The 26,783-nt window shown below is 56.3% G+C and overlaps 3 protein-coding genes across 3 annotated transcripts; 1 reads left to right on the top strand and 2 right to left on the bottom strand.

Annotated features, from left to right (window-relative positions):
• Nucleotides 1-2,301: 2,301 nt before the first annotated feature.
• On the bottom strand, nucleotides 2,302-3,696 carry LOC309678218 (E3 ubiquitin-protein ligase RNF182-like; the record flags this gene model as incomplete). Its single annotated transcript, XM_082491197.1, is given in 3 exon segments — nucleotides 2,302-3,050; nucleotides 3,515-3,632; nucleotides 3,634-3,696. Coding segments are annotated over 3 exon segments (930 nt in total).
• A 3,101-nt stretch (nucleotides 3,697-6,797) lies between these two features.
• On the bottom strand, nucleotides 6,798-19,672 carry PCIF1 (phosphorylated CTD interacting factor 1). The gene is made up of 17 exons (XM_082490999.1): nucleotides 19,556-19,672; nucleotides 19,197-19,305; nucleotides 16,214-16,352; nucleotides 15,898-16,022; nucleotides 15,296-15,433; nucleotides 14,743-14,873; nucleotides 14,352-14,506; nucleotides 13,970-14,117; nucleotides 13,678-13,761; nucleotides 12,800-12,899; nucleotides 12,418-12,580; nucleotides 11,001-11,173; nucleotides 10,422-10,508; nucleotides 9,728-9,912; nucleotides 9,122-9,215; nucleotides 8,724-8,899; nucleotides 6,798-7,900 (listed from the first exon to the last, which is right to left on the bottom strand). The coding sequence occupies exons 3-17, from the start codon at nucleotides 16,335-16,337 to the stop codon at nucleotides 7,648-7,650; spliced, it is 2,136 nt and encodes a 711-aa protein (XP_082347125.1). The 5' UTR covers nucleotides 16,338-16,352; nucleotides 19,197-19,305; nucleotides 19,556-19,672; the 3' UTR covers nucleotides 6,798-7,647.
• Nucleotides 19,673-22,019: 2,347 nt separating this feature from the next.
• PLTP (phospholipid transfer protein) lies at nucleotides 22,020-26,544 on the top strand. Its single transcript, XM_082490916.1, has 16 exons — nucleotides 22,020-22,084; nucleotides 22,867-22,982; nucleotides 23,206-23,305; nucleotides 23,386-23,514; nucleotides 23,657-23,812; nucleotides 24,006-24,069; nucleotides 24,199-24,262; nucleotides 24,380-24,471; nucleotides 24,608-24,784; nucleotides 24,966-25,025; nucleotides 25,127-25,288; nucleotides 25,510-25,577; nucleotides 25,660-25,702; nucleotides 25,890-25,953; nucleotides 26,041-26,117; nucleotides 26,235-26,544. Exons 2-16 carry the CDS (start codon nucleotides 22,874-22,876, stop codon nucleotides 26,373-26,375), a joined length of 1,506 nt encoding a protein of 501 aa, XP_082347042.1. The 5' UTR covers nucleotides 22,020-22,084; nucleotides 22,867-22,873; the 3' UTR covers nucleotides 26,376-26,544.
• The last annotated feature ends 239 nt before the right edge of the window (nucleotides 26,545-26,783 follow it).

The raw sequence follows: 26,783 nt of genomic DNA on the forward strand, positions 1-26,783 counted from the left end.
AAATGTGACTATGTCTTGGACACCCTGGTGTTGCTTGTCAGTGGAGGGGATGCCAGTAGGAGTGTGGGGATGCTGGTGGGGATGTCAGTGGGGCTGAGGAGATGCCAGTGGGAAGGCCAGTGGGGGTGTGGGGATGCTGGTGGGGATGCAGGCATCTCCACTGCCGGTGCTGCTCTGGTCAGCTACACTGCCCCTGGGGAGCAGCGCAAGTCCTGCCCCGACCCCCTCAGACTGCTCGAAGCAGGACCCTCCTGCACACCCAGCCAGGCTGCCGGGGGTTCACTGGCCCCATCACCAGCTGGGGTCCCCACGGGGGCTCCCCCCATTCAGCAGAGGAAGACCCACAGCATTTGCAAGTGATTTGGTGCCTTCCTGATGCCTCTTCCCCCTTCCCCTCCCTGGACGTCCAGGATCACCTGTAGGGTGGGCTCACACGTGGGACACAGGGCTGTAGTGGCTGTGACCACCAGCACAGCCCTGCACCATGGGGCAGCACAGGGAGGGACACGCATTGACGGGGACATGCGGGAGGCACTGCACAAGAGGAGTGGGGGAGGGGATGGTAGCATCCATCCACCCACCGAACGGGACATCGGCTGCCAGAAATGGGCTCAGACCCACTGGGCTCCCCACGGTTTCCTGGGGCCAGGCTCCAGCAGGCGGCTCCACACAGCCCCAGAGTGACAAGCGGGGCCGGGGGAGAGGGCTGGGGAGGGGAGAGGGGACCAGGAGCCCCAGAAAGGCACGGACATGGGGCAGAGCTGTATGCGGGCTTTTAATGTTCCTAAGAACTAGGAAACAGAAATCAAAAATAAACCTTGCTCTTCTTGATAAAAGTAATAAAATGGTTAGCGGTGTTAAATTAATCCTTACAAAACAAAACCCAAGGAGGTTAAATAAAGCCCGGAGGCTCCGCATAAAAACCACAACGACTACAAAACAGCTGCAAAGACGTCTTTACACACCAAAGAAACTCCTCTTCTCCGCTCCTCCCCTCTACGGTACACAGCGTTGGCGAACACGGGACTTACACATGGGGGAACGAAACACGGATGTGATGGGAGCAGCCCTGCGAGGAGCACAGGCGCCACGGACAGAACTATTTACACTATGGACACGGAGCTGTGCCGGTGCCCGTCCGGCCGCAGGAGCCCCCGGGCTCTGCCCGTCCTTCTCCTGCTGGCGCTGGGCTGTGGCCAGCTGCCGGGGCCCCTCCAGCCACGGCGCTAGGCACCGAGCACTCGCGCTTCCCTAGTTGGGATTAGTCTTCCGGCTGCTGCTTTGCTCTCTGCCCAGGTCCTGCTCTTTGTCTGCTGTAGAAGTTGCAAAGGAGGAGGATGAAGAGCTGAGGGTCCGGCCTGAATGCTTGTAGGCTTCAATGAGCTCCTGCAGCCGCTGCGGCGTGGGCTCCCACTTGGCAAAGCCTGCACTGTTCTGCACGGGAATCATAGAATGGTTTGGGTTGGAAGGGACATTTAAAGGTCATCTAGTCCACCCCAGCCATAAGCAGGGATGTCTTCAACTGGATCGGGTTTCTCAGAGTCTCATCCAACCTAACCTGGAATGTTTCCAGGGATGGGACATCCACCACTTCTCTGGGCAACCTGTGCCAGTGTCTCACTACTCTCATTATAGAAAATGTCTTCCTTATATCTAGTCTAAATCTGCCCTCTTTCGGTTTACAGCCATTACCCCTCGTCCTATCACAACAGGCTCTGTTAAAAAGTTTGTCCCCATCTTTCTCATAAGCCCCTGTTAAGTGCTGAAAGGATGCAATAAGGTAACCCCGGAGCCTTCTCTTCTCCAGGCTGAACAGTCCCAACTCTCTCAGCCTGTGCTCACAGCAGAGGGGCTCCAGCCCTCAGAGGATCTTTGTGGGCTTCTCTGGACCAGCTCCAAGAGGTCCATGTCTCTCCTGTGCCGAGGGCCCCCGAGCTGGAGGCAGCACTGCAGGGGGGGTCTCCCCAGAGCGCAGCAGAGGGGCAGCATCCCCTCCCTCGCCCTGCTGGCCGCGCTGCTGGGGATGCAGCCCAGGGTGCGGGTGGCTTTCTGGGCTGTGAGCGCACATTGTCAGCTCATGTCCAGCTTTTCACCCACCAGTACCCCCAAGTTCTTCTCATCAGGGCCACTCTCCATCCCTTCATCCCCCGGGCAACAGGCACTGAGCATCTCCCTGTGGTCCAGGCAGACCTCCACGCTGTGGTTCAGCCGTGGTTCAGGGAATACCTGTACCCCAAAGGACAACGCTCCAAGGTGCCCAAAGCCTCCCTGGTGCGGGCACAGGGCTCAGCCGTTGTAGAGTCAGGAGTGGGGGAACCCGAAGACCTCCCGGCACAGACACTGGCAGAGGCTGTAGATGATGCAGAGGAGGAGGGTGGAGGGCACGAGGCTGACCAGGACAATGCCCAGGCTGTGGTGCTCGATGAGCAGGAGGTAGATGCCGAAGGGCAGGGAGCTGAAGTAGAGGAGGCAGAGGACACCCAGGATGAATCGGGGAACAGCTCGCCATCCCCAGGAGCGGCACTTCTGCCCGGGGCCATGGCAGGGCAGCATGCCCAGGCTGGCGGGGCGGTACAGCCGCACCACCTCCAGCCCACCCAGACCCTCTGGTGGAGCCACGTCCTCCGGCACCTCCAGGATGGTGACGACCAGGCAGTCAGGGCCCGCTGTGGGCTCCAGTATACTGGGGCAGAGGAGGACCTCGGGGGACCGGGGCGGGCCCTGCTTCTTGGCCTGCTCACAGCCTGTCAGCAGTGCCAGCGCCTCGCCGTCGTCCTGCAGCTGTTGAATGTCCCCACGGGGCACTGGGCTGTGCTGGCGGCAGAAGGGGCAGCGGAGCTGGTGGGGAGATGCGTTCCCCAGAACCACCATCTTGCGCAGGCACTTGGCGCAGACGCGGTGGCCACAGCGGAGCAGCTTGGGTCTGCGGGCGCGGGCATCGTAGCGGCTGTAGCAGATCTTGCACTCCAGCTCGGGGGCTGCACGTACCAGTGGCTGCAGCCCCGGTTCGCCATCCTGGTGGGCCATGGTGCCGGAGGGCTGGCCAAGGGCTGTCCGGGCTGGGGGAGAGGGAAGCCGCTGTGACTGAGGGCACGGGGGGCAGGTTCCAGGCTCTGCTGTACCCCACAGGCTGGGTCCTGGTCAGCCCCTTGGGATCTGTGACAGAGCAGTGACGAGGGAGTGGGACACCAGCAGCAGCCCCCTCCCAGGGCCAGCACAGCCCAGCTCTAACCACTGGCTGGTGCCGCCAGCACTGGGACTCATCCCCTCCACATCTGGGCAAGGAGGATACATCTTTCCCAGGGGACAGGTGTCTGGAGCCCCTGCGTGCTGCGGGGGGGGGGGTGGGGGTGGGGGGGTGGGCAAGGGTCCCGGATGGGGCTTGTCCCTCCCCGTGTGTCCAGGTTCCCCGGGGCTGCAGACACGGGGCTCTGCTGGCTGCAGGGATCCCCTCCCTGCCCTGCGGTGTGTCCCCCCTTCCCTTCCCGCGCCCTCCCCCCCCCTCCCCCCGTACCGTACCTGCCGTCTGCGCCGGGGGTCGCGGGTGGGACGCAGCCGTGGGTCGGTCTCCAGCCCCTCGGCCCTGTCGGCGGAGGCAGGCGGGGTGCCGGCGGCAGCGTGCCCCCCATGGAAGAGGCGTGGGGCAGGCTGCCCGCCACGCTGCGGAGGCAGCCCCGGCGCAGGGGCTGGCAGCATCCTCCGCGGCGTTGGCCTGGCAACGCGGAGCGGGAGGCGGATGCTCGGCCGGTGCCGGTGCCGGTGCCGTGCGGAGGGTGCCGGGTGGGTCAGGCCCACCCACGCCGCAGGGCACAGCCAGCTTCCCCCGGGGCGGTGCGCGTCCCTGCAGCCCCACTGCCCCTTCGCTCTCGGGCAGCCCTGAGGATGCTCCTTCCCTGCCTGGGGGCTGCGGGCAGTGGCCCTCGGGGACTCGCAGCCCCCAGCCTAGGGGAGAGGGCGGCCACAGAGCGGGGTCCTGAGGGTCCCCGCAGCACGGGCAGACCCTCTCCCATTCGCTGGCCTGGGAACGGGTGGCTCCTGCATGGCCGCAGGGAGAGAAGCTCCTTCAGGCATGAAGTGCCCAGTGGGGAGGGCTCGGCACACCCAACCCAGATGGAGCCCAGCGTGTCACCCACAGGACAGGGATTCCAGGGTGCCGAGAAACGCTCAGCACCACCAGTGCATGCCCGGCCACCTCGTCCCACTCCTGTGCCCCGGGGAGTCAGGGCCACAGTACTTGCTAGAACCAGGCTGGGCATGGCTGAGCCTTTGTCACATCCCTCTCTGCACTGGGTTTCCCCAGCCTGTGCCAAATCTCCCCCACACTGCCTGCAGACCTTGCAGGGGCATTTCGAGCAGCCCCGAGGGGCAGCAGCCACCAGAGACCCCCTCACTGCCCAGGGATGAAGGCAGGTTGGCAGCACGGATTCCTCCCCAGCATGGACAGGGCAAACCTCCCTCCACCTGCACTGCTGGCCAGAAGAGCGGCAGTGAGCACCCACCACGGGCGGCAGCGCTTGTGGGGGCGATGACAGGGACCCTCACGCAGCAATGGCTGACCGCCTGAGCCCTGGCAGTACGGGGGGTTTCCAGCCCCTCATCAGTCACAGGATCACACTGTGCTGCTCTCAGCCCCCTCAGGGTGCAGGATGAGCTTTCTATGCCAGTTAACAATTACTTTTTTTTTTTCTCCAGGCAGGGCTCTGCCCCATTTGCTGAGCTCTGAGAACTGCCCAGGTAATTCTTGCCCACACCCTAACGAGCGCAGTGCTGGGCTGCAGCTCTGTCCTGCGCCAGAGCAGCCACTTGGCCTGGAGCTGCCCACAGCAGCATTAGCGAGGGGCCATTTAATTCAAATCATCAAGGTCTGACAGAGTCTGAAGTAGCTTTTATTCCAGGTGATGGGGCAACAACCAGCTCCTGGTGTGACCGCTGACCTCATCCCCCCCTGTCCTGCTCATACCCCGCACTGTTCCCAGCTGTGTGCCCCGGCTGCCCCCACCTCCGCAGCCCCTCGCACAGCTCGGCCCGGCCTCGGTCACCAGCCCTTGGCTTTGCCCTTGGTACAGGCTCGGCTGGGCAGGGAGCAGTCCTGGTGCCACTGCATGGCCACTGCCGAGTGTCTCGGTGGGAAGTGTCATGTCCCATCTTGTCACCGGGCTGATGAGGGTGCCCCAGGCATGAAGCACGAAGCTACCCCGGCCGGTCTTGTTGCCTCGAGGATTGGGTAGCTCAGTCCTGCAAGCAGAACCTGCTCCCAGCCACCCACCTCTGGCCCTGACAGCCTCACCGGATCCTCCACCAGCTGTCGCTTTGTCCCTGTGCTCCTCTGGACCCAGAGCCCACCAACCTCTGCCACTGGGGCTCCCGGTGTGCTCCAGCAATTAAATACATAACAAGGTAATTGGCCATCACCCAAGGGAGCAAGACAAAGGACTTGGTAAGGACAGACCAAGGACCAAGGAGTAGGTCTGCTGACAGTTCCCAGCATCAAGGTGTGTCTCTGGTCACCTGCACTTCAGAAGCAGCCTGCCTTGGCTCAAAATAATCAATAAAAGCAAAAAAAAAAAAAAGGCTTTACAAACTGCTGCTTTCACTGTCAGAGCTCCCAACTGTCCCGAGTGTCATTAAAGGATGTTAATGATCTCCTTTAACCTCATCTCTGTTGTTGAAAGCATCCCTGGAGAACTGTGGCGATACTGGGAGACGGCTGAGCAGGCAGCACGTGGGGCTGGGCTGTTCCTGCTCACCGCAGAGCAGCACCAGCACTGCCGTGGCACCAGTGCTGCTGGCTGCAGAGTGCCATGTGTGCAACACAGGATTCACAGTGCTTCCTCAGCTCCTGCCTTTTAACTAATAAACCTCAGTACTTGTTTGATCTGTGCTGAGAAATGCAGCCCCGCAAGGCTGCAGAACTACAGGCTTCCAGGCAATGCTAAGCCACCCCACAGCCGATTTCCTTTGGTGCATCCAGGGAGTACAGGCTTCCATGGTGCCTGCAGGCTGTCCAGAGGCAGAGGGGTTCTAAAGGTAAAGCCAGGGAATTCTCAAAGCCGGGTCAGAGAACTACCACTGCTTTTAACCCCCAGAGCCACCCTCACCTCATTAGACCAGAAGAGACTGGTGGTAGTAAAGGAAGGGACAGGGTGAGATCAATGACTGGAAGCTGAAGCAAGACCAGTCCTGCTAGGAAAGGTCTGTGCTTCGAGAGTGCAGTGCATCGACCCCCAGGCTGCTCTACCCAGGGAAGCTCCCTGCTCACCCCGGACACCCCCCACCAGGTCCACTTTAGGGACTGACTGCAGGGAAGCCCAACCAAGCTCTCACCACCCCATCAGTTGCTGCTCTCTGCCTATGAGGCTGGACACTGCTCCGCCTGGGCCTCCCCAATCAGAGGGCAAAGGGCTACCAAAGTGCCGAGACCACACAAGAAGCTGGCTTATTCTGCCCTGAAGAGGCTGAGGGCGATTACAGCTGCCTGCACTTCTTGGAGGGCCTTTACAAGGAAGAGAAAGCCAAACTCTTGACCGTAGCGGCTGATAATGAACCAAGAGGATAGTGGTCAGGTTGCTTTAGAGGGTTCACACAGGTCATTAGGAAAAAAAATTTCACCAGGAGGGCACTGCAGCACAGAATGGGTGAGATGACAAATTTTTCTGAAAAAAAACCAAAACAAAACAAAACACAAAACCAAACCCAACGTTTTTCAGCCTTTCAGCCAATGAGACAGAGGAGAGGGCAGGAGGTGACCAAAGGCCCTTGGCCAACAAAGAAGGAAAGGCACGGACACAGGGCAGAGCTGTATGCTGGTTTTTAATGTTCCTAAGAACTAGGAAACAGAAATCAAAAATAGACTTTGCTCTTCTTGATAAAAGTAATAAAATGGTTAGCGGTGTTAAATTAATCCTTACAAAACAAAACCCAAGGAGGTTAAATAAAGCCCGGAGGCTCCGCATAAAAACCACAACGACTACAAAACAGCTGCAAAGACGTCTTTACACACCAAAGAAACTCCTCTTCTCCGCTCCTCCCCTCTACGGTACACAGCGTTGGCGAACACGGGACTTACACATGGGGGAACGAAACACGGATGTGATGGGAGCAGCCCTGCGAGGAGCACAGGCGCCACGGACAGAACTATTTACACTATGGACACGGAGCTGTGCCGGTGCCCGTCCGGCCGCAGGAGCCCCCGGGCTCTGCCCGTCCTTCTCCTGCTGGCGCTGGGCTGTGGCCAGCTGCCGGGGCCCCTCCAGCCACGGCGCTAGGCACCGAGCACTTGCGCTTGCCATCCGTCCCTCCATCTGTCCCGCCGTCCTTCCGCCCGTGCATGCATCCCAGCTCCGGCTGCCCCTTCCCTCGGTGCTCCGGCATCGAAGGGGCTGCCTGCTTCTCCTGCTGCGCCACGCTGGGTTCCCTTTGCCCTCTGGTGAGGGCTGCAGCCGAGCCTCCTCTCCCCGCCAGCAGACGGGCGCTCCCCGGTGCTCCCGGGTGGGGGTGGCATGCAGTTCGCAGAGGAAAGCAGGTGCTGTGGAGCTGCTGCGCACGAGTCCCCCGGGCCGGTGCTCTGCAGCCAGCAGTCTCTCCACTGCCCCGGCAAGCCTCCTTGGGGCTGCCAGCACCTCCCCTGCTGCCTCGCACCTCTGCATCTTAGTTGGGATTAGTCTCCCGACCGCTGCTTTGCTCTCGGCCCAGCTCCCGCTCTTTGTCTGCTGTGGAGGAGGAGGAGGACGACGATGATGACGAGGAGGAGGACGAGGAGCTGAGGGTCCGGCCTGAATGCTTGTAGGCTGCAACAAGCTCCTGCAGCCGCTCCGGTGTGGGCTCCCACTTGGCAAAGCCTGCACTGTTCTGCAGGAAGAGGACGGCTGTGTTGTGCACAGCCTTGTAGTACATCTCCTCTCTGCAAGGGAAGGTAACAGACACTCAGCATCTCCCCGGCCCACTTGCCCAGAAGTCACACAACTGCCACCCAGATATGCTTCCTAGCACCCGCCCCTCCTTTTCCCATGGGTCCTGTTTAGGACTCTCATTATTCTGACGAAAAGAGCAGGCAAAGTACAGCATCAGGCAATTCTGAGTAAAGGCAGAGGCTCGCAAACTTTCAGAGGAGAAGCACTGACGCTGCATAGCCACGTTGCTCTCTACCAACATGTTCACTGGGACACTGCTGTTTCTGAAGGAGACTCATCACGGTCAGGCACCAACCGTAACCAGTTACAGAGAACTTAAGTGTTTAAGAACTTGTTGCTTAAAGAAGTTGTTGCTTGAACTTGTTGCTTAAATAGCAGACCAATGGCCAGCTTGCTCCATTGAGAACAAAGATCCCACCTGCCCCTTGCTTCTGCTTCCCCCCCAGTGACACTGAATTGATGCAGCATTTGGCAGCGCAGGAAACGCTGCTCAGCTGGCTCACCAGATCAGAGGGCTGGCAGAGGAGCACAGGCGATCACCGCAGCACCACATGTATGACCTTTTCAGACTGAACTTGTACCCAAGGAATACACCCCTCGCAAGCTTTTTGTTAGTGAAATACCTCAGTAGTCATTGAATGAACGTGAAATTCACAACACACTGTATGCCTGTCCTAAAAACGCAGGGTGATTATGCGCTGCGTTTTTTCCTTGCCCACTCCCTATTTCCCACTGATTTCAACTTGGGATGGGATATTTCTGTCATACGTCTTCAGAAACACACTCCCAGAAGGACCCGAGAAAAAGGCCTACTTTTTGCAGACATGCTGAGACCCGCTGCGGTATTCGTGATCAAAGGCTGGCAGGATAAGCTGGTGCCGCTTGAACTTGCTCTGCTCCATGCGGGTCAGGGCTGGTGTAGGAGGGTCCCGCCACTCGGGGATGAAGACGATAAAGGAGAGAGGCTCACTGGAATTCTCCAGCAGTTTCTAGTTCAACAAGAAAGTGAACAATCTTAGTGCTGGCTGAGAAATGACAAGTCTGATGAGTTCTACTGAAAGAAAACATTCCTGCTTCTAGAGCAGTCCCACAGCAGTCACGTCCTTTGCCTTCTGCATTACAGCCCTGCTGTGAGGGTGCAGGGGCAGTGGGGATATGAGGACTGACTGCACAGCTCCATTCAGAACAACTCCACAGGTGAGCACACATACCTCAAAGTGAGAGACCATGGCATCCATCAGCTCCTCACAAAATGGAGGATTTGCCTCAAAAGAGCCACTTATAGGGAAGAAATCCAGGCACGGGCTGGAAGAAAAAGGCGAAAACCCTTATCAGAGAGGCTAGAATTCTAATTTTCATACCTTAAAAAGCAACCATTTCCTCAGAAAAGGTAGTCATACTCTTAGAAAGCCTGAATCCCCAGCAGCACAGGGCTTGCTGCTTCTAACAGCAGGACTGGTCACTGGGGACACACTCCATCTGTAGTCACTGAAGGTGACTGCTGATTCAAGCCTACTGCTTGAGGGCCCAGGTCTCCCATTGTTCAGAACAAGGGCAAGTGCTGGCAGACTACAAAACTGCATTACTCCAGGGACCATAGCCCTGTAACTAGACCAATGGCACACTCCTGATGGTTTCACAGCCAGCCTGTGTCCACTCATTGCCTTTAGGCAGGCCTGAAGTCCACATCCTTCTGAGCAGACACCACACAACCAGCTACCACCCTGAACACACAGACACGTCAGCCTGTCTTGAGTCATCGCATGTGCACACACCCACACAGAAATGCAGCAAGGGCACCGGAATGTAAGACTCACCCCCTGGATCCAAAATACCCGTCTGTATCCAAGAAGGCCGAACAGTACTGTTTAAAATAGCAATTCAGGGGCGAGGCAAAGCACTCAAAACTCACTCCAAAGAGTTTGTGGAGGGCTTCGAAGACGTGCACGGGAAGTGCCCCCTGCAGACCAGTTCCTTCGTACAGACCCACACCGAACATCATCTGAGGAGAGCAAACCCTGGTGAGCCGTGCCTGTACTCGCTGTTCCTGCTGCTCCCTTCACTGACCACGGACCCAGGGCCACACGTCCATGCACCCACTCCTCTAGGTACGCAGGGCCCCCTCGTCCTTTCTCAAATTCGTGTAGGTCCCCTGCATATACCCAAGAACGCTCTTTAGATATTTCATCCAACTCAGGCCCCACAAACGAACTGTCAATTTTCACATATATCCCCCATGAACCTTTAGCTGACACTCAAGGTCAAGAACTACTAAAGGTTTCTTTCATAAAAATTTATCTTTACTACCCCAGAGGTCCCCTGTCAAGATCACAATTGCTCCTCAGACTGCAGTCCTATCTCAAAACACCAGGAGCAGACAATGGACCCTGCCTAAGCCCTACTTTGCATCAGGCTCCCAGAGCCTGTGGACCTCCCCCAGAGCAAAGACAAGTTCAGTTCCCCACTATTACTAAGGCTTTCTGATGCATAACAACTGTGATGAGACAGTACCTGGTATCGACGGAGAAGGCACCAAACCCTGGGCAGAAACTTTTCAAAGCCAGAGTCATCAATGCAACTGTACCGATAGAGAAGCCACTGGAAGAGAAAGCCCAACCATTAAAAACAAACAGAATCAACAAAGATAAGACAGTACACAAACATACTATGACATGGAGAGGGACACTGATGAACAGGAGCAGGTGGGGCTCTGCACGGAGGCTTTTCAGCACATCTGCTTTTACTGTGTGAGTGAACCACAAGCTCTGTACTAGCATGAATGAATGTATCACATCAGCAAGTGTTTCTCAACAAAGGCTGCCTTGCTGCGAGTACAACCGTTCTTGCAACACAGTATGTATCCAAAGCACACGTGCAACACCTTGTAAATATTCCCAGCAGAAGCCTGACCCTAAGGTGAAAGTAGCTGTCCTCATTTCTGCTACTTTTAGGGCAGTGTCTGACAGCCTCCGCCAGGTCAGCACTCTGCCCCTCTGCACAGTCCTTCCTCTCCGAGGACAAGAAGAAATGAAACCACTCACCAAAGAGCAGTTTGTGACAAGTCATGCAGGACTAGCTGTCAGCCCTTACCAGCTTGCTGAAGTAGTTGCGGCTCACTTTCACCATCTCCCCTTTGTACCGCACACATGCCACATTGTTTTCCATGTGCATTTCCACGCTGGGGAGCGGTGGGGAGGGGATGGCCAGTCTTACTGGGTAACAGTATACAAGCCTGTCCTGGACTTCAGGAGCTTCTATCTCAGCTACAGAGAATAAAGAGAAAGGCAGCCCATTAGAATCCAAGTAGATCTGAGACAGATCTTCCTTCTACCTCAAAACATGCAGTGGCAGGAATAGGGCTAAAGAGAAGACTGGTCACCCCAAAAACACTGTGGTAGTCCTTCATAGATCTTGTAGACAGCTACCTAGGTTCAGAGCAAATTCCCCAAATTAATTCCATCACCCACTGCCAGAGCACAGAGAGGACCCATTTCATAGTATTTCTCCATCTCTAACACAGCAGACCTGTAGACTATACACAACCATTCCAGCATCGTGAGACATCTTCCAGATGAGTAAAACATGTTCCTTGTTGTTACTGCCGTTATTTCAGTTTGCACTGAAATTTTCATTCAAAGCACAATAAACATTCCCAGACTGTCAAGTACAGGATGCAAAGGAATCTTCCTGCCACCTTGTGGTAACCCACCGTAGACAGCAGCTTAACATAGGCTTCAGCAGGAAAAAAGAGAGCTCACGGGAAAGATCAATTGGAAGCAATCACAGATTCAATCAGGTGGGAAGACAAGCAGGAAAAACAAGCAGCAAAAGGCAGACACAAGGATCTGAAAGGAGTCTGAGGAGAGCTGGGACCCGAAAAGGAAAAGGACTAAAAGACTAGTGGTGATGAAAGAAGCAGGGACCATGGAAGAAGCAAAAGGTGACTAGAGGCAGAAGTATAGACATAAACCAGGAAGAAAACAGAGAAAAGATCAAGGAACATGAATCCTCTACTGGGAAAGGAAGAAGGGTGCACAGTGACACGCTGGGAGGCAGAGGAGTGCAGAAAGTGCTTAGAACCCAAGAAATGTGGCAGGGAGGAGAGAGTACTTAGCATTAGGAAGGGAAGCATCAGCTGTCCCCAGGAATTCATGAAGGAGCAGAACAAAAACCCATGGTCCAGGGAAATGAATTAGCACTCTGTTCAGCGTGGTCATCTCCTAGCAAGCTACTTAATCCTGACAAATCATACATTTATGATATTTGATGTTACAGCCAGTAACAGTACCTGATGGAAAGACACCTTGCCACTGCACAGGCACTGTGTGACTCTACCAGCTAAGACTTACGTAGGACCGGCTATTTCTGACTCTCCTAAAGCCAACCCTGTGGACTCAGAGCAGCACTCCCAACAGATAACATTATTTGAATGGGGACAGGACAGAGCACATTGCTTTTATGTTGCAGTGCGGTAGCTCTATATAGCTCTTCAGAGCTGACTGCATACCAGATATATTGTTCTCTTTGAGGATGGCAAGATGCTTCTCCCGGATCCGTTTGACGTATTCAAGGGATATGTAGTAAATCTTACTGCAGATGCCTTCAACGGAGTCCTTTGCTGCAGCAGATACATGGGGCCCACATTGTTTGCGTAAGTGCTCCAGGCGGTCCTGCAGAACCAGAGAACCAGAGTCCCTGAGTCCCTGACACGACGCACCACTGGACTCCCCAGAGGTATGCAGAGTCTCCAGGCTGCTGTCATTCCCATTTCACAAAGCAAAGGAAAGCAATAGCAGCCTTCTCCAGAAGGACCTTTACCTGGCCCCAACACGCCCCCCATCCTGCCGCAGGCTCCCTGTGCTCAGCTGCATGAGCAGAGGGATACTGACCATGTAGTCCTCCTTAGAGGCAGAATGGTCCCGCCGCAGCCAGCTGAAGGTGTCCTCCACGTTCCACTTCACCACCTTCCTGCTGTCCGGTGAAGCACTCCTGCACAAAACGGAGAAGCAAACTTTAACCCACAGCTGCATGACAATATATTCCATCCCACCACAACAGTCTTCTGTCAGTGGGGGAACACAGCTGCTGACACTTCCTCAAGGCCCTACCCTGTCACTCCCCTCCAGGTCTTCTCTACAAAGTGCATCCAGACATTTGCATGACTAGGGACTGCCATGCTTTCTCCAAAACACAGTGTAGCTGTCTGCTGTCCTCTATGCAACATGAGAGGCAAATAAAAGCATTGACCTATTGTGGAAATGGTCCGCTGTGATCCTGCCTCTCATTTTCAAATGTAGCCACTGCTAGGAGCTTGTGACTCTGAGAAAACTACCCCGTTAACAAGCTTTTTATTTCCACCACAAGGTTATTTTCCTCAATTCTGTCCTGTGGCAGAGCTTGTCAGAAAAATAATGCGTGATATAATAAAACACCACTCTAAGCTTGTTGCTCTTTAATAGCAGTGGGTACCCAAGTCCTCTTGTTTTCTCAGGGATAAATGACAGAAGGCTTTCCATGTCAAGTACTTCACAGATTCTCACTCGTCTCTGCATACATTCAGCTTCCCAACATCAGACTTTACTGTAACATTACTGTCGAAAGACGCCTCCAGCATGACTGTTTTTCTTCTGTACGTTCCTAACCTTGCTTTTCCTCAGTAAGACAATGACCAACGCTGAATAAGGTGGGATGCAGCAGCCCCTTCTATAAGTCCCTATAACCTTTTTCTCTTTTCTGAACGTGACAGCACTGTAAGAGGAACTCCCACCTGGATTCAATCAGCCGTTTCGCAGCCTCAGCATACTTGAAGAGCAGTCTCTTGGCTTCCTCCCGGAATTTGATTCTGGATAACCTGAGGTAAGTATAAATTCACATGCATCAGTTCCACAGCTGCCACGAAGGTATGGAGGCCAGGTCCACTTCCCAAGCTTTACATCACCAGCACCCTACCACTTCACCAGCGAAAGTAAAACACAAAAGCACAGAACCGCACCAGGTAAATCACTGGACTAGCCCAAGACAAAAACATCCCAGCAAGGTGCCCTGCCTTTGAACAGTACCTGATGGGAATGTCATTCATGATCTCTCTGAACATGGAAGGAGAGACTACTGGCTCGCAGTCACTTGGTAAAAGAGGATCTGTCCCTTTATCAACCACCTTCCTCTCCAACATCCAGCGATTAAAGGACTCCCTTGGGGGGTCAATCCCTGAAGAAGCACAGAAAAAGGGTCTAATCAGTATGATGAAGAGACGCCCACAAGCTCTGATAAGGATCATCGCATGGGAGTTCTGCCTAGTAAGTTCACAACCAGCAATGTCACAGAGAGTATAACCATCACAAAAACAGATCACAAGGACAAGACAGACATAAACCAGAAGAAAGAATCCTACAGGACTGCAGGATTGAGAAGACAAATAAGGGGAACCCAATAGAAACTTACCTTCTCGCTGCTGGCAGAGCTCACGATAATGTTGCCGTAGCTTGAGAATGAGCTGGGATCGAAGCAGTTCCACCTCAGGGTGTGGAGAAAGCACTTCAGATGGTGCTCTCTGCTTAATCACTGCATTTGTCTGAATATCCAGGTCCCAATATACTCTATGGCAGAAATAAAATGTCATCAGAATGGCCAGATCATTGGCTAATTATCAAATATTACTTATAAAGATGCTTCCTTGGGCTGTTTCACCAGCCAGGAAACTGAACTATCAAGACTCTTTTCAAACATATAGCTGGGAGGTTATGTCCCTCAGGTTCTTCAAAGATGTCTGGAAAACCAGGTGTCTCTAATCTACTACCAAGAAAAGCACAGAAGACAAATGGAGACAACTTACTCAGTTGGTCGTAAAAGAGCTGCCTGCTGTTTATCTTCAGGTGAAACACACCATGCCTTCAAGACAGAGGTTCCTGGAATACTGGGAGAGCTTGGGACTGGCTGAGCAGCTGGGTTCCCTGGGACATCCGCCTGGGTGTATAAAAGATGAATTATTGCCCCACAGAGACAGGTAATGGGAAAACAGCCCAGTACACCTAACAATCCTGCACCAGTACACCACTCAGGATAGCCCCGTGAATTGCTGGAGCACATTTTGCCTGCTGTTAGCATGTTAACATGGACATGCAAGCTACCATGTTTCTCGGTCATAATGTTATCTCCCAACTCCCATACTCCACCCCAGGCTGTAAGAAAGAAATAGCAACTCGGCAGGACCTGAGTCTGCTTCCACTTTTGTACTTTCTGAGTATCAGCTGCCACAGCTCAAGTTCTACATGGGTGGCATGACCTTGCCATTCAAAAAAAAAAAAAACAGGTTCAAGCTCCAGACCCTCTCGGTTTCAGTTTGAACAACATTCTTAAGCCTGTTTGTTTCACAGCACCAGACCCACCTTGGGCTTTTTCACACTGTTGCCACTTGGTGGAACCTCCTCAGAGAATCTCCTCTTCCTTTGCTTGCTCTCCACAGAGGTATCTATCATCCCACCTTCCAGTGGCATAGGAGCTGCATTCAGTCCCAGAGGGTCTGACTGTGAGTGTCCAAACAACAACAGCACACATTAGTTCATCAACTGCCACTACAGAGTCCCAAACAAAGGTAATAAGCCCTCTTAATTTCCCATTTCACCACCCCAGGCTCCCACATGGATGGAAGTAAGGACATCAGTACTCACACATGCAGAAAGCTAAAAAATTCTCTTCTAGACTTGCGTTTGTATGCTTTTTTTAAGACTTGAATGAGAAAAATGCAACACAGCTTCACCAGGCTGAGTGTTCTTCAAGCAGCGCACTACACGAACAGCACTACCTCAGCGTGCACCTGAGGGATTTCATCAGAACCAAGCCAGCCAGACACTGGACTCAGCAAGCTTGGAGTTCTGAAGGTAGAGAACACCCTCCCACATGTGCAATCTGAAGTCCACAAGACCATGACATCTTCCCCTGCAGAATATCCCAATATTGGCATAGCCCCTCAAGACAAGTGTTTACTTACAATGACATCGTGTTGTCCCAGAACAGGCATTTCCCACAGAGACTGGTTAGTGAAGCGATTGAAGTAGTAAGGGCGATTCTCCCGCTTGCTCCAGCACTTCTCCCAGCCAGCCTGCACCAGCTCATCTGAGAATACAGTGAAGGAGTCAGGACAAAAGCAGCCCTGAACAAGAGCCCTGCCCTTCAGGTCCCCATTACTGTCACAGTGCACTCTGAAATATGCATCATCCCTTGGCAGCCCTGCTTCACCTTCTCTCCGCTGCTACCAGGGCCCTGCAGAACTCTGTGCTGAGCCTTCCCAATAGCAGAGTCAGTACCTGGCAGGTCCTGTACCAGTCGCATAGGTTTAGGGGAGCTGGGCTGGTTCTGGTTGGAGGTGCCAGGTGAGTGACTCATGAGAGACGCTTCTTCCGCAGGGCTTCCGTGATTCTCATTGGCCATTTCTCAGCAACCACACTAGAAAAAAATACACATAAAATCTGTGTTACTGCAGGAAAGATCCCAGATCCACTTGGCCCACTCAGCTGTAGCACTACAAGTTCATTCTGACAATAAAACAGGGTTTGAGGGTTTGAACCAGTACACACAAAACAGGAACTAAGCCCTGAAAAACACCTGTTATCCTAGATACAACTAGCTATGAGGAATGCTGAGCTTTAAATGGTGTCAACCAGGAAGTTCTTAAGGCCAGCATTCAAAATACTCACTTTTCAGCTAGATCTCTCCTAAGAGTGCAGCATCTGGTCCCATACATCAGGACTGAGAGCATAAAAATAAAATACACTCTTCTGTGAACATGTACCACCTTCTGCCATGCTAATACTACTAGCCATATCTGATCTGTTATCCTCAGAGACAGTTTAAATCAACATTTATACACAAATAATTTAAACAAATAATTTAAACAAAAGGCTTTTATTTAAAAAAATCTGCTATACAAAATAGCCCTAATGCTTCACTAATAACAACTTCTGTGGTTCAGAGAACTCCTGAATTACTTTCCTCAGTATGTCCCAGGCCCAGACTAGCTAAATCCTCAGCCGGGCTGTTTTAGCTTTTGGTACTTCTTCATCTTCATAACAACAGTTATGCAAAAGAAGGTCTGTTGAAACAATAAAGCTCATCTTAATCATAATTTAATGTTGCCAGCTGGAGAGAAACAGCCTGGCTTTTCTTCTCTTAGTCACCATTCTTCCCCCCAGGGAAGTTTCTGAAACAGCACTGCAGATTGCTCCTCTCTGGCAGCCCTAAATACAGTGGCAATGAACTGAGGGAAAACAAAGCATTTTAAATAATTACCATCTACCTCAGTTACTTAACTCTGTTCAGGCCTTTGGAGACACCCTACACAACAACTAACTTAGGGCTGCAGTAGCACAATCGTATACAGAAGTGTGTTTTTTAGCTGAACACCATAGTAGCCCTAGCAGCAGGCTCCTTTGTATATCATCTCTTAAGTAAAAACTCTGGTTTGGTTTGCATGCTGTTACTTTGGGTTTATTCACCCTTGTTACCCTCCCTGTCCATAAAAACACTGCTGGCTATTTCACAAGGGCAGAACAGCAGGAGCCAGCAACGATCAAGAATTAGAAGGCACTACCTGTCTGTAGTACTAGTTGTGTAATCAGTGATGCAGGCCAGGGCTGAGAAACACTTGACCCTTCCAGCATCTTGGAAGATGTTTTCATCCTTCTATCAAGGGTAAGCAAGGAAAGGTGTGAGACACTGCAGAAACCTGGAGTTTCAGTCTCTGCTTAGAACTAGGCAGATAACAATAACCAAGCCCATGGGCAAAAGTGTCTGCTACAGAGTGTGCCAATGCAATCATGGACATTTAATTGCCTCAGCAGGTGAGTGTTGTGCAATATTTGTTTACTCACACTTCCTCCTGAACTCCAACCCCATCATGCCCTCTACAGTCACTTCACTTCAGCTAGCTGCCAGAAAGGCAGCAAGGTTAGCCCAGCCACCTCAAAGAGACACAGCAGCATCTCAGACTCGCATCAGGGCTGTCAGTGTAAGGAAGTATGCCAGAGCCTGAGGGGCAGCAAGGCACCAGCCTCATCAGGCAGTACTGCAGGTGCAGTAACTTTTGAAGGATGTGTTTAGAGCCTCTTCTCCTTAAACTAAAAACACTTTTGCACCTGCAGTTGCTGATGTGTCCTGCACATTACACAGCCAACACGTTATAAGGAACTGGTAAGTACTGACAGGACCAGACATCCCAAAGTGAGCCAAGGATGTATTTCAAGAAGGTACAGATAGTGCTGGTTATCAAGATCTTCCTAGACTGGATGGCACACAGCAGCTGCAGCAACTTGCCAGTGTTTTTCACCACTGATCACTCAAAACAGCTGTCAGATGGGGTTCATTCTTTTTGCCTTCTCCCATTTATAGATAAAATAGAATGGGGGAAGTAGACAAGAAGCTTTATCACTTGATCAGTGTTGATGACTATTAAATCCAAGTACCCTTAAGGTCTGGGAAAAGTTAAAAAGCAAATTAACAGGAACCCTGACAGAAGCAACTCTATTTTTATGTGACTAATATTGGGACTTAGACAGTGAAAGGGATCCAGAGTAAGCATTTTATGGTGATTATGGTATTGTTTTTATACACCATGGCAATGCATACAGTACTTCACAGACACGGTAGAACACTGTCCCTGCCCAGAGAGCTTACAACCTAGGAGCAGCAGCACAACCAGAGAGACCACAGTAAGGCAGAAAAAGACACAAAGTAAAGAAGTACAGCAAACAGGATCATTATTTGTTTCCATTTCACCGAGGCAGGATTTTACACAAGACAACAGCAAATGCAGACAAAGGAGAGCAGCAACAGCCCCCTGGGACACAGTAAGGTTCTCTCTTATCCCAGAACCACGGCTGCTTCAGGAGGCTGGAAGCCAGGCCACCGCCTCTTTCCATCAGTGCTTCTCCCTTTCCTGAGAGGCAGCCTTTGCGCCTGCCTAGGCGGGACAAGGGCTGAACAGAGCACAGAGCTCCCGAGGCGGCACACACACGTGCAGCGAGTGCGCTGGGGACCAAGGGACCGTGTCTGCCGAGGGAAAGCATGCTGCCGGGCAGCGTGGAGGCAGCTCCCAGGGCTGCGGTGACAGGACGGAGCTCCTCGGCGCGGCGGGCCGGGAACGGCGGGCAGCCACGGGCACCGGGGCCCAGAGAGTGCGGAGCGGAGGCGGCGGCGTCGACAACTCTGCAGGCTGGACAGGAGAAGTCCGGGGACACGGTCTAAGCAGGGCGGAGGCCGGGCGGCCCCACGACCGGGCAGGCGAGTACTTACGGTGGCGAGCTGCCTGGCGGGACGCGTGGCCGTCGCTCCGTGCTCGCCGCTGGCGTGCCGGGGCCGCATCCTCATAGCGGGGCGTCCCGCGCCTGGCCCGCGGGGGCCGCTGCGGAGACAGGAGGCCGTTACGGCGCGCCGCGGGGGAGGAGCCGCCAGAACGCGCGCAGGCGCGGCGGCAGCGGCGGGAGCGCGGCGACCAGCGCAGCCGGGGCAGGCGCAGCGGCAGCGGCGGCCGCGATCTAAGATGGCGGCCGCGGGCCTGCGCCGCCTCACCTCCGCCGCCCGCCTGTCGCCGCCCGTCCTCCCCCCTCCTCCTCCTCCAGGGCAGGCCCCGGCCGCGCAGGAGCACCGCTTACCTGGGCGTGAGGTCGGGAGCTGTAGGCACCGGGTACCGCTGCGTCTCCCACCGCCGCCCCACCTCCGCCTCGCCCGCCCCACCGCCGCCATCTTGCGCGGGGACCGCGGGCTGCCGGTGCGCAGGCGCGGGGCCGCCCCACCCTCGGCACTGCGCAGGCGCCGCCGCCCGGCCACGGTCCGGCGCATGCGTACTATCCTCCGCGCCCCGGCCTGGCGGCGAAGCGCCTGCGCCAAGCCTGGCCCGCGCTTTGGCGGGCGGGCAGGCGCATGCGCAGAGGGCGGGCGGCGGTCTCGCCTGCCCCGGCGCCATCTTTGGTGTGGCGCGGCGGCGGCCCGCCCCGTTGTGGGCGCGGACGCGCCGCCGTTCCCGGGCGGGCCGCGTCGCCGCCGCTATTTCGGGCCGCGCAGCCTGTTATTGCGGCCCCGCGGTGGTCACCGCGGAGCTGCCCTGCCCGTCCGCCGCGGGCGGTTCCTGTCAGAGGCAGGGCGAGGCCGCAAGCGGTCGCTTCCAAAGGGCCTTTGAAGTGCGGCGGCGCCGGGGCGGAGCGGGCGGCCGGGCCCGAGGGCGGGGGCAGCGCATTGATGTGCCGGCGGGCGGCAGCGGCCCAGCTGGGTGCCCGCAGCGGGGCTTCCGCCGCCCGGCGGGGCCCAGCGGCCGCTCCCTGCTAATGCCTCAGCCCGCGGGCCGGCCCCTAGCAGCCGGCCGCCCCGAGGCACCGTTCGTGCCTGTGTGCCTGCTGACAGGAATCCCTCTGTTTAGGAGCATACTCTTAGACGTTCCTGCCTACGCACCCGCTCATTTAGTTGTTAATTTGGCCCACAAGGTCGGGTTTCAGAAATGCTGTGGTGGCATGCACACCTCGGCTGCCATTACTGCTGGTGAGCAGTGGCTGTGTGTGATGGGATGGTTGTGCGGGTGTGCCCAGCTGTGTGCCTTCCCCATGCCGGGTGTGGGGCTTTGCAGGTGGAGCTGGGCCCTGGCACCGAGATGGGTGGCTGCGCTCCTACACCAGCCCTTGGGATCGCTCCCTTGCTCTGAGGAGTGTAGCTGTTCCTGCAGGAGCCGCAGCGTGGCTGCCTTCCTGCATGTCCTGTTGGGATGTCTTCCCGGCTATGCCCCCCAGCATGGCTGGACACAGGCAGGGGCAACCATGGGGCCGTCATCCCCAGCTGCCAGGCCCTTTCCTGCCCTTTGCCACTGGAACATCCCCACTGCCTAGCTTTCTGAGGGGCTTTCAGTCTTCCTGGGCAGTGGCCTGACCTGGTCGCTCTCCCAGAAGTCCTGCCCTCTGCTCTGAGAACACCAGGGTCAGTTTAATGAGTTAATGCTGGCGAAGCAGTTCTAGAGGGATAAGTGCTGTGTAAGCACTAAGTCTCCCAAGTCTCCCTGCGTTTGCTGTACAAGCCCCTCAGCCCGGCTCCACTGCCCTACAGCACAGATAATCTCCCAGAGCACAAAGTGCTGGCTCAGACCAACCCCTTGTTGCATGGCCTGGGGGAGGAGAGGGGGCTCTGTGGAGTGAGAGCGTGAGGCCTCCATCCTTGGAGTGAGGAGGCTCAAGAGGCTGAAGGGGGTGGTTATGGCAGGGGCAGCCCCTTGGCTGCGCCCCTGCAGCTCACTCAGGCAGAGCCCTGGGGAGGAAGAACCCGGCCTGAGGACCTACCTGTCCTCTCCGTGATGAGTGTTTGCAGGGGTGGGATGAAGCAGGATGACAGTGTGGGCACTGCTGTGGCCACTTTGGCAGTGCCCCTCATGGTTCCATGAGTCCTGGTGCCTGCCAAGCTGCCGGCAGCAAGCTGGGAAACTCCAGGCACAGAGGCACGTCCTCCAGACCCTGAGGGGCCCAGTTCATGCCAGGGGCCTGAGCAGCAGCTGTCGGAGCAGCACTGAGGATCCGGCAGCCTCGGCATCTTCTCTGCTTGGGACTCACCTCAGATGGGGGCACAAACCAGCCTCCATTGGTGCCTGGGACGACAGGGCCTGCATTGGGCTCCAGCCCTGGCACAGACCTGGCCAGGCAGAGCTGGAGCTGGCAGAGGGCAGCTGGGGGAGCTTGGCACCAGCAGAGGCTTCATTACACAGACTGCGGGGGGGCTGCCCCGACATGACAGACCCCTCGGATCCCGTTTGCATGCTTGTCCCTCGCTGGAATGAGCACTGCTGGGATGCCAGGGAGGCCCAGGGATGTGGTGCATGGCTGCATGTGTGGGACATGTGGGGAGCTGTGTTTGTGGTGGGGGAGGAAGGCTGCGTGCTCAGCCTGGAGTCCGGGTGTCTGAGCAACCCGCTGTCTTTCTGCCTGTGCTGGCAGGCAGCCGGGGCTCAGCGTGCCGGAGACCTGCATCCTCCCCGTCCCGCTGTCTCCTCCCAGCTGTGGGCTTGCAAGGAGTGGCAGCTGGTGGGATATATAAAGGCAGGGGAACCTCAGCCAGCTCAAAAGAAACTCCTGGAACTACTGGTGTTCTCCCTCCCTCTTTTCACGTGATTCAGCTTCCCCACACCAGGGGAGCCGAGGACAAGCCTCACTGTAAGTACCTGAACTGAGCCGGCATTGTGTAGGCAAACTCCTGGTCCGTGCACAGCCTCGGGGAAGGATGGCGGCTCTGGACCCAGGGCGGGAGGATTCCCCGTCCTGTCCCTTGCAGAGAATGGGGAGAAAATGCTGTGGGGGGAGCTGTGGACCATCCCCACAGTCTTGCAGGGACCTCTGCCTGTTGCTGCTGCATGGGCAGGCTCCAGGTCCTGTCTCAGCCCAGCACCCAGAGTATGTGGGGCTTGTGGGCAGCCAGCACATCTCCACGGCAGGGGGCAGCCAGGGCTGCCCCACAGGGCTGGGAGGGCTGTGGGTCAGCCCTGCAGGAGAGGGCTCCCTTCTCTGTGGGGTGCTGGGTTCCCCACTGCAGCAGCACATGCTGGGCTCGCACTTCACCATGCAGTTTTAGGAGCTGGGTGTGTTCAGGGCAGGGTAGGACGCTGCTGGGGCTGGCAGGAGCTGACTGGAGCGAGTGTTCCCAGGGGACGTCAGACCCTGCAGGGTCTGTGCTGGGGGGTTGTGTGTGGCACACTAGGGTGGGGGCTGTGCCACTTGTGGGCTGCTGGTCCATGGGGGTTCAGGTGTTGAGGACCTGAGCATCACTGGGGGGTTTTGGGGTGTGGGGAGCAGCAGAGCCATGGGGTGTTCCTCAGGGCCAGCCCCTGCCCTGAGGCTGTGAGCAGGTTGGGCATCAGCTGCCTCCCTCACAGGGTGGCCAGGTGTCCCCTGTGTGCCTCTCTGGGTCAGTCCATGCTGACCCTGCTCTCTGCTTCCAGGTGTGAGATGGCTGCCAGCAGCTGCCGCCTCCTCCTCCTCCTGCCCTGGCTGGTCATGGCCTCACACAGCCCACCTGCCTGCAAGATCCGGATTACCTCCAAGGGGCTGGACCTGGGTAAGGGACCAGCCAGGACCCTGCTCCCAGGGCCTGGGTAAGAGGCAGGTTGGGATGCTGCTTCTGGGGTCTGCACCCGGGTAAGGCTGTTGACTGGGACCCCTGCCTGCACTGCCCATGCGTGGGCTGAATGGAGAGGCGCTGGGGGACTGGTTGGGGGTGATGCTGCCAGGAGGGCAGCGCAGCCTGGCTGTGGCCAGCCCAGGCTCACTTTGCTTTGCAGTGAAGCAGGAGGGGCTGCGCTTTGTGGAGCAGGAGCTGCAGAACATGACAATGTCGGACCTGCATGGGAAGGAGGGGCAGTTCCACTACAATATCAGCCAGTGAGTGCTGCCCGCTCCCCATGCATGCAGCTCCCCGTGTCCATCTGTCTGTCCCACCATCTCTGTCCTCTCCCCTGCAGGGTCAAGGTGATGGACCTGCAGTTGGCATTTTCTGACCTGTACTTCCAGCCTCAGCAGCACCTCGTCTTCAACATCAACAACGCTTCCATCAGCCTGCGCTTCCGGAGACAGCTGCTCTACTGGTTCTTGTGAGCTACCTCCTGCTCCTGTGGGCACCAGCCTACTCTATGGCTGGGCCGCGGCTTGGCCGTGCCTGCTGGGTGCCTTGCTGTCCTGCCCTGCAGCTGGTAGGAGCTGTGTGATCCTCTCATCTGCTCTCCTTGCTTCCAGCTATGACATTGGGTCCATCAATGCTTCTGCGGATGGTGTCTATATCCACACAATGCTGCAGCTGGCCAAGGATGAGGCTGGGCGCCTGAAGATCTCTAACATGACCTGCAATGCCTCCATTGCCAAAATGCATGCAGGCTTCTCTGGCACACTCAGGTACACTCAACCCCACAGCAGCAGCCCTGTCGCTCTGCTGGGCCAGCTCCTCCTGCACCAGGGTCCCTGGACCCCCTTTCTGCACCCTCGGGACTTCCCCAGCCCAGGCTATTTTCTCACATGGGGATGGAGGGGCAGGGCTGGAGCTGCAGGGGAAGGCAGGGAGCCGCAGAGCTGCTGTTGTGTCCTGCAGAAAGGTCTACGAGTTCCTGAGCACCTTCATTGTCACCGGGATGCGCTTCCTCCTCAGCCAGCAGGTATGGCTGAGTGGTGACAGGTGATGGAACCCCAGGGAGCCTGGCCTTGCCCCACAGCGGGAAGGAGGATCCAGGTCCTCATACACACCTGGAGCAATTCCCGTCTTAGCCCAGCCCCTTGCCTTTCAGATCTGCCCATCCCTGGAGCATGCCAGCCTGGTGCTGCTAAACTCTGTGCTGGACACAGTGCCAGGTGAGTCCTTCCTTAGGGAAGGGACTGGACCCCGCTCATGGTGGGGAGGGCAGAGCTGGCCATTGGGCTGCCAGGTGGCCCACAGGCTTGGTCACGACAGCACATCTTCCCTGGCAGTGAGGAACTATGTGGATGAGCACATTGGGATTGACTACTCCCTCCTGCGGGATCCAGTAGTCTCCACAGACACCCTTGATCTAGACTTCAAGGTGAACACCGGGTCCTACCCTGCCAACCCTACCAGTCCCCATGGGAGCAGCTGTGCCAGCCTGCACGCTGGGCACAATGGAGTGAGCACGGTTGGCTGTGCTACGGCTGCAGAAACATCTCCTGTTCTCGGCCCAGGGCATGTTCTTCCACCGTGCAAGAGAGAACCAGGAGCTGGAGAACCACGCGGTGGAGCCGGTGATCAAGGAGACCGAGCGCATGGTCTACGTCGCCTTCTCTGAGTACTTCTTTGACTCAGCCATGCATGCATACTTCCAGGCAGGTGTGCTGGCCATAGAGCTCGAGGGGGAGAAGGTAAGCAGTGCCAGGTCACCCAGCTGTGCACAGGCAGCATTCTGTGGGAAGGGGCCTGCTGCCAGGCAGGAGGAGAGCTGGGCTCTGCCTGCTGAGCAGAGGAGGTGCCATCCAGGGAGCAGCTCTGCTGGGATCAACAGCAACTGCTTGCTTACCTGCTGATGGTTTGTCATCCCTGCAGGTGCCCAAGGACCTGGAGGTTTTGCTAAGAGCTACCTTCTTTGGGACCATCTTTATGCTGGTGAGAGGAGAACCCAGCTGAGGCGGGAGGGACAGGGGAGCCCCTGGGGCAAAGTACAGCCCTGCTCAGCTCTGTGCCTCTGGCTCACCTGCCCTCCTCAGAGCCCCACTGTGGATGCTCCCCTGCGACTGGTGCTGCAGGTGTCAGCTCCCCCCCGCTGCATCATCAAACCCTCGGGCACTTCTGTCTCCGTCTCTGCCTTCCTCAACATCTCACTGGTGCCCCCAGGCCGCCCCGCCGTCCAGCTCTCCAGCATGGCCATGGTGAGTCGGGGGCTGGCTGGGAGGGGTGCGTATGGTGGGACTCCCTGTGCAGCCACCCCAGCACACGGGGGAAGAGCGTTTCCCACCCCACATGGGAAGGCTCTGCTCTCCCAAAGCAGAGGGACAGCTGGGCCTGTGGAGCAAGAGGAGCAGCCAGCCTGGCCAGCTGCCTGCCTGCAGTGGGCACAGCAGGGCTGTGATTCAGCTTTCTCTCTCCTTAGGAAACAAAGCTGAGTGCCAAGGTGTTTCTACAAGGGAAGGCACTGCGTGTGCAGCTGGACCTGCGACGGTATGGCCCATGATGGGGTCCCACAGAGGCTGTGGGGAAGGTCCCCTCCGCGTCTTGCTCATGGCTGCTTTCTCCTCTGCAGGTTTCGCATCTACTCCAAGCAGTCTGCGCTGGAATCGTTAGCGGTGAGCAGACCCTGTGCCAGCCCAGGGGTTTGGCCTCCCTTGCTAGCCACAGCACAGGACAGGCTTGGGGAGGGGCTGTGCATCACAGGACACCCCTTCTAGCCCACCCAGGGCTAAGTGCAGGCACGCCCTGCCCAGGCAGCCAGGTCCGCTGCTGGTGTGCTCACCCACGCTCCTCTCTCCCCAGCTGTTCTCACTGCAGGCCCCACTGAAGACCCTGCTGCAGCTGACAATCATGCCCATCATTAATGGTAGGCACCACTGCTGCCCCCACACAGCCAGGCTTGGGGCAGGGCCACAGTGGGACTCGGCTTCACTGCATCTCTCCCTCCCTGCAGAGAGGACTAAAAAGGGGGTGCAGATCCCACTGCCAGAAGGCATGGACTTCACCAAGGAGGTGGTCACCAACCATGCGGTACGTGGCAGGATGGGGGCAGCCCGGCCCCCCCAGCTGGCTTAAGGACCATGTCCTTCATGCTGGGACAGGATACAGTAACATCCAGCCTTGTGCTAACCCTCTTCTCCTTTGCAGGGATTCCTCACAGTGGGAGCTGATCTCCATTTCTCCAAGGGGCTGCGGGAGGTGATTGAGAAATACCGCCCAGCCCCTACTGCCCACACCTACCCCAGCTCATGGCCTGCAGAGCCCAGCATGGAACCCCACCAGCTCTAGCTCTTCTCCCCACTCACTCCTTCACCCCGGACTGAGGGCAGATCCCGGGCTGGACCCGTATACTCTAGGTAGGAAGCAGCTTCCCTGGTACCACTGGCATGTCCTGCAGGGCATCCATGCCCTGGAGGGGTAGCAGCAAGGCGGAGACAGCTGCTCTGGGAACCCCTGCTGCACCCCTTCTCATTACACTAATAAACCACTCGACTCCAACCCACACGGCCTTATTGCTTGGAGGATATGCCCACGCCGGACCGCATGGCTGCCAACACATGGGGAGAGATGGGGAAGGAGGCAGACACCGCTGCTCTCCCGGCTCAGGTACTTGGGAGGCAGACGCAGCTCAGAACAGTGGCAGAGGGCCTCAAAGCAACTGTACTTCCCCTGCTCTCGTGGGTGGCTTGTTTCCAG

The sequence above is a fragment of the Vanellus vanellus genome (assembly GCF_965231255.1).
Source record: "Vanellus vanellus genome assembly, chromosome: 15".
Taxonomy (NCBI): domain Eukaryota; kingdom Metazoa; phylum Chordata; class Aves; order Charadriiformes; family Charadriidae; genus Vanellus; species Vanellus vanellus.